Below are 7016 nucleotides of genomic sequence, written 5' to 3' on the forward strand. Positions count from 1 at the left end.
TTTGTGTGCATTAAAAGTAAAGGTAGTGGGCTTGTTATAATCATACATAGCTTAGTTAACTTTAACTGTAAGTTTGATCTTCCTGCTGGCCCTTGGCATTACAAATATTGGAAAGGAAAACCAACTACCCAGGTACTGCCAAGATTGAGCACAACAATTAATTTAGTACTTAGGTTTTTCTTTAATTTTTTCAGTCCTTTCCAGCATTACAAGTAAAACATACCGAGATTCATTATCAGTATTCAAACTTCTTACAATAGGTGGAGTTCAGATGATGTCATCCCGCTGTCATTGCACACACCAATAGTACCTCCCTCAGTAATTCCTCCCACTGCTAGTCACTAGTACTACCTTTACTATTTATTTCCTGTTCTGACCAGTGTACAGATGAAGTGATGGTGACACCATGAAGTGTTACTTACATATTGATAGCAAAACACTTGTTTAAATAGTAGCAACAACCCCTTGATAACAGTTGCTGTAGTTTCACACAGGAGGTGTAGTAAAAAGTTTGACGTGCTGGATGGACATACAGGAATCTGAGCAAAGTGCAGAGCTGTGTAGATGAGTTGGGTTGTAAAGATGATTGTTTACGTATCTCTGCATTACTCTGTGTTGGCAGAGTATATTTTAAGTAGAAAAATGTCGTATAATGTACTGTTAGCTTAAATGCATAAAGAAAAGTGTTTGCGATTTTGCACTGTACGCATATACCTGATACCGTAATTTTCATTTTTAATAAGACTGCTAACTATTGTATTCTGTTTAGTTTCCAGGGGATTAAACTGCTACCAGAATCCACGTCAGTTGTCACTAATTATGCCATATAAGTGTGCAACATGCGATAAAATGTTTAGACAGAAAGTTGACCTCCTGTACCATGAAAAAAGTCATGCAAAAGAGAAGCCGTATAAATGTGCAGTATGTGACAAGAGTTTTATACAAAAGTTTCAGCTCACACGCCATAAGAAAACTCATACTGGCGATCGGCCTTATAAGTGTGGTACATGTGAAAAGAGTTTTGTATTTAAAGGGCAGCTCACATGCCATGAGAAAACTCACACCGGTGATCGGCCTTATAAGTGCGGTACATGTGCTAAGAGTTTTTTATTGAAAGGGCAGCTCACACGCCATGAGAAAACTCATACTGGTGATCGGCCTTATAAGTGCGGTACATGTGATAAGAGTTTTATGTTGAATTGTCAGCTCACACGCCATGAGAAAACTCATACTGGTGATCGGCCTTATAAGTGCGGTACATGTGATAAGAGTTTCATATTGAATATTCAGCTCACACGCCATGAGAAGACTCATACTGGTGATCGGCCTTATAAATGTGGTACATGTGATAAGAGTTTTGTATTGAAAGGGCAGCTCACATGCCATGAGAAAATTCACACTGGTGATCGGCCTTATAAGTGCAGTACATGTGATAAGAGTTTTTTATTCAAAGGTCAGCTCACACGCCATGAGAAAACTCACATTGGCGATCGGCCTTATAAGTGTGGTACATGTGATAAGAGTTTTTTATTCAAAGATCAGCTCACATACCATGAGAAAACTCACACCGGTGATCGGCCTTATAAGTGCGGTACATGTGATAAGAGTTTTGTATTGAATATTCAGCTCACACGCCATAAGAAAACTCACACTGGTGATCGGTCTTATAAGTGTGGTACATGTGATAAGAGTTTTTTATTGAAAGGTCAGCTCACACGCCATGAGAAAACTCACACTGGTGATCGGCCTTATAAGTGCAGTACATGTGATAAGAGTTTTTTATTCAAAGATCAGCTGACATGCCATGAGAAAACTCACACTGGTGATCGCCCTTATAGGTGCGGTACATGTGATAAGAGTTTTTTATTGAAACTGCAGCTCACACGCCATGAGAAAACTCATACTGGTGATCGGCCTTATAAGTGCAGTACATGTGATAAGAGTTTTATATTGAATATTCAGCTCACACGCCATAAGAAAACTCACACTGGTGATCGGCCTTATAAGTGCGGTATATGTGATAAGAGTTTTTTATTGAAAGTGCAGCTCACACGCCATGAGAAAACTCATACTGGTGATCGGCCTTATAAGTGCAGTAAATGTGATAAGAGTTTTATATTGAATTGTCAGCTCACAAACCATGAGAAAACTCACACTGGGGATCGGCCTTATAAGTGTGGTACATGCGATAAGAGTTTTGTATTGAAAGGGAATGTCACACAGCATGAGAAACTACACAGTGGAGAGAAGCCATATAAATGTGGAAGGTGTGATAAGAGTTTTATATGGAGATATACGCTCGCACGGCACGAGATAATACACAGTGGAGAGAAGCCATATAAATGTGCATGGTGTAATAGTAGTTTTAAAAGAAAGTGGTCTTTAACAAGCCATGAGAGAATACACACTGGTAATAGTCAGTATAAATGTGCCACATGTAGCAGGAGTTTTACACACAAAAGTGATCTTATATACCATGAAAAAACTCACTCTGGTGATCGGCTTTATAAATGTACAATGTGTGACATGAGTTTTACATGGAAGAATAGTTTTGTATACCATAAAAAAATGCACACAGGGGAAGGTCATATAAATGTGCAATATTTGATAAAACTTTTAGACAGAAGAGTGGTCTTGTGTACCATAAAAAAACTCATATGGGAGAAAAGAAGTAAAAGAAAAAATAAGATGTTTAAAGGTACAGGATATGAAATCGGATGAAGTAATAGCCATAGAAATTGAAACAAAGTTAAGAAAAGCCTCTAACTGGAAAACCCCAGGCCCAGATACAGTACCTAACTTTTGGTTAAAAGTATTAACATCTTTGCACAAAGATTTAGCCATGAGCAAGAACTATTTATATGCACACCCTGAACAGACACCAGCCTGGCTAACAGGAAAATCAATGCTCCTACTTAAGGATGAACCTGTAAGCTACCCTAAAAATTATAGACCAATAACTTGCCTTCCAAAGAAATATACACAAGAATTGAGGCCAATGGAGTTTTTAGTCATTTAGAAGAAATCTTAATTATGGCAGTAGAACAAAAGGGCAATTAAAGAAAATTATATGGAACAAGGATCATTTGTTGTTAAATAAAATTCATAGTAGAGAACTGTAAAAGGGGAAGACTCTTAAGTATAGCATGGACTGACTACAGAAAAGCATTTGATACTATCCCACATTCATGGATAAAAGAGTGCTTAAAAATGTATAAGATAACACCCTATACTAATTGACTACATTACAATGACCATGAAACTGTGGCAGACCACTCTGCAATAAACCCATGATAAAGGACAGATTATTATTCCAGGGATAAAAATTCAAAGGTGGATATTCCAGGGTGACTCTCTCTCACTGCTGCTGTTCTTCTTTGCCCTTAACCCATTAAGCCGTCTACTTAACAGTTTAGGCCATGGCTACAATTTGGCTCCTAAAAAACAGTAAAGTGTAAAGACTTCTCATCCTCTCTTTGTTGATGATTTAAAACTATATAGCTTATCAGATGAGATACTGAAAGCACAACTGCAAGCTGTCGGAACTTTTTCAGATTATATAAGAATTTCATTTGGTCTTAATAAAGGTGCAAAAGCAGGAAAACTGCAGCACCAGTAAAACATCAGTTTGGGACAAGAATGTGATATAAAAGAACTTAAGCAAGAAGGAGTGTATAAATATTTGGGAATTGATGAAGGATCAACAATAAACATGAACAAATGCAAATAAAACATAGTAAGAAATACTTTAGGAAACTTAAATTAATCCTGAAAACAGCACTGACATCTAGAAATAAAATCTAAGCTATAAACCAATTTGCTCTTCCTGTCCTAACTTACAGTTTTGGAGTGACTGACTGGCCCTAAAACATATTGGATAGATTAGATAGGAAAACAAGAAGGATGCTTCGTGCTCACCAAGTGATATATAAAAATCAATGCATACCAAGATTATATATTCCCCATTCCGAAGGAGGGATGGGCCTCCATGAAATTGATTACATGCATAGATCTTCAGTCATGGAACTCCACACACATCTGCTGACCTCACAAGACCCAAATGTAGTGAAAGTTGTGAAACATGAGGAGAATAAATTTTAGATGACTTCACTGCTTAGGCTAGGAGAAGCATATTGGCATCAAGCAGGATTGGAAATCAAACCACAAGTAGATAAAAGTCAGGCAGCAACTGAATGTGCCAAAAACAAAAGAAAATATAAGGTGAAGGACCAGATGAAAAAGCAAGAAATGTGGAAATGCATAAATATAGTTGCAAGTATAGAAAACTTCTGGAAGAGCCTCATGTTGATCAGGAACAAATGCAGGAATGGTTAAGGAGAGCTGAATTCAAAGAGATGAAAGGTTATTATTGGTGACCCAAGATAGTGGGCTACGTACACATTGGTTTACAAAGTCAATTGAACATGCTGGAGAAACAGACAAATGTAGGTTTTGTAAAACAGAATTGGAAACAGTTGCACACCTCGTTTCTGGTTGCAACATACTAATGCCAGAAGGACTGCATACTGAAAGGCATAATAATATGGCAAGACTGTTGCACTGGGGATTATGCAAACATTCTGGTAATGAAGTGGCTGAAAAACACTGGAAACAAGAGCCATAAAGCATCATAGAAAATGATGAAGTGTACATCACATGGGATCATCCATTACCAACAGTTCAACAGATAAATTCTAGAAAACTGGATATAATGGTCCATGAAAAGAAGACAGAAGTAGCATTGATCAGTGAAATTGCCATACCGAGTGACTGCAGTGTCTTGCATACAGAGAAACACAAAGTCATAAAATATCAGGATTTACAGGCAGAAAAGAGAGCAGTGTAGAAGAAAGATACCCAGACAGTTCCAAAAATAGTAGGAGCAATAGGTCTTATAAAAAAAAAAGAATCTACAATCATATTTAAATACAGTGGATATAAAAAGTGTACACACTCCTGTTAAAATGCCAAGGTTTTGTAATGTAAAAAATGGGACCACAATAAATCATTTTAAAACTTTTCCCACCTTTAATGTGACCTATAACCTGTACAATTCAGTTGAAAAACAAACAAATCTGTTACGGAAAAAATATAAAAATAAAAAACGTACAATAAGCTGGTTGCACAATTGTGCACACCCTTAAACTAATACGTTGTTGAAGCACGTTTTGCTTTAATTACAGCATTCATTCTTCTTGGGTACACACCTGCCATTAATTAAAGAGACTCTGATTAACCCCAAATAAAGTTCAGCTCTCCTAGTAGGATTTTTCTGACATTTACTCATTTGCCTGCTACAGCAAAAGCCATGGTTCGCAGAGAGCATATAAAGTATCAAAGGGATCTCATTGTTGAAAGGTATCAGTCAGGAGAAGGGTACAAAAAAATTTCCACAGCATTGGATATACCATGGAACATAGTAAAGACAGTCATCAAAAAGTGGAGAAAATACGGGACAGCAGTGACGTTGCAAAGAACTGGACATCCCTCCAAAATTCATGAAAAGACAAGATGAAAACTGGTCAGGGAGGGTGCCAAGAGACCTACAGCAACACTGATGGATCTGCAGGAATTTCTGGCAAGTACTGGTGTGTACTATATGTGACAACAATCTCTCATATTCGCCATATGTCTGGCCTATGGGGTAGGTTTGCAAGATGGAAGCCTTTTCTTACACAGAAAAGCATCCAGGCCCAGCTAAAATTTGCAAAACAATGCAGCAAGTCTCCCAAAAGCATGTGGGAAAATGTGTTATGGTCTGATGAGACCAAGGCTGAACTTTCTGGCCACAACTCCAAAAGTTAGGTTTGGAGCAAAAACAACACTTCTCATCACCAAAAGAACACCATCCCTGTGGTAAAGCATGGTGGTGGCAGTATCATGCTTTGGGGTTCATAGGTGTTGTGTACCAGGCTAATGGCCCTGGAGCCTTTACAAGCCTAGCCCCCCCCCCCAAAAAAAAGTTGCTCAGGCACCTTACCACCTGATCTTAGTTCACAATGCTTTTCTTCAGCTGGAACTGGGGCTTTAGTCAAGGTGGAGAGAATAATATGATTATGAACAGTTCCAGAAACCAGCCACTTTTGGCCCAAAACCTTCAGGCATCTGCTAGAAAGCTGAAGATGAAGAGGAATTTCACCTTTCAACACAACAATGACCCCAAGCATACATCCATATCAACAAAAAAATGGCTTCACCAGAAGAAAATTAAAGATTTGGAATGGCCCTGCCAGAGCCCAGACCTAAATCCAATAGAATGTCTGTGGGATGACCTGAAGAGGGCTGTGCCCAAGAGATGCCCTGGTAGTCTGACAGATTTGGAGCGCTTTTGCAAGGAAGAGTGGGCAAATATTGCTAAGTCAAGATGTGCCATGCTGATAGACTCTTACCCAAGAAGACCGAATGCTGTAATTAAATCAAAAGGTGCTTCAACAATGTATTAGTTTAAGGGTGTGCACACTTGTGTAATCAGCTTATTGTACATTTTTTTTTTTTTATATTTTTCCCCTAACAGATTTGTTTTTCAATTGAATTGTACAGGTTATAGGTCACATTAAAGGCAGGAAAAAGTTTTGAAATTATTTATTGTGGTCTCATTTTTTATATCACAAAAACCTGGCATTTTAACAGGTGTGTGTACACTTTTTATATCCACTGTATGTTACCAATACATGTAACTCCATACAAATTGCAGAAGGAATCATTACTGGGCACATAGCGGGTGCTGCGAAGAGCACTACTGGCTGACATCAAAGGTTGAAACAATAATAATTTCATGAACTTTAATCGTACTTTGAGTTAGGAATGTGGTGCACTCCTGTCATGGCATTAGAAATTGAAAAGACTTGGAGAAATTAAAGGAGTGTAGCCATATAAATGTGCATTTTGTAAATGGAGTTTTACACAAAATTGGCTTCTTATATTTCACGAGAGAAGACATACTGGTAACAGGCTGTGGAGATGTGCTACATGTGGAAAGAGGTTTGCAAAGAAATGCAATCTTGTATGCTATGAAA

The 7016-nt window shown here is 38.0% G+C and overlaps 1 protein-coding gene across 1 annotated transcript; it reads left to right on the forward strand.

The window, feature by feature from the left end:
* Positions 1-777: 777 nt before the first annotated feature.
* On the forward strand, positions 778-2806 carry LOC122815981 (zinc finger protein 845-like). The gene has a single exon (XM_044088866.1). The coding sequence runs from the start codon at positions 820-822 to the stop codon at positions 2719-2721; it is 1902 nt and encodes a 633-aa protein (XP_043944801.1). The 5' UTR covers positions 778-819; the 3' UTR covers positions 2722-2806.
* The last annotated feature ends 4210 nt before the right edge of the window (positions 2807-7016 follow it).

The sequence above is a fragment of the Protopterus annectens genome, chromosome 11.part0, assembly GCF_019279795.1.
Source record: "Protopterus annectens isolate FY-2018-M chromosome 11.part0, PAN1.0, whole genome shotgun sequence".
NCBI classification, from domain to species: Eukaryota; Metazoa; Chordata; order Ceratodontiformes; family Protopteridae; genus Protopterus; species Protopterus annectens.

Coding starts and splice junctions, on each gene's coding strand:
- LOC122815981 (XM_044088866.1), top strand. CDS start 820: ATGCCATATAAGTGTGCAACATGCGATAAAATGTTTAGACAGAAAGTT.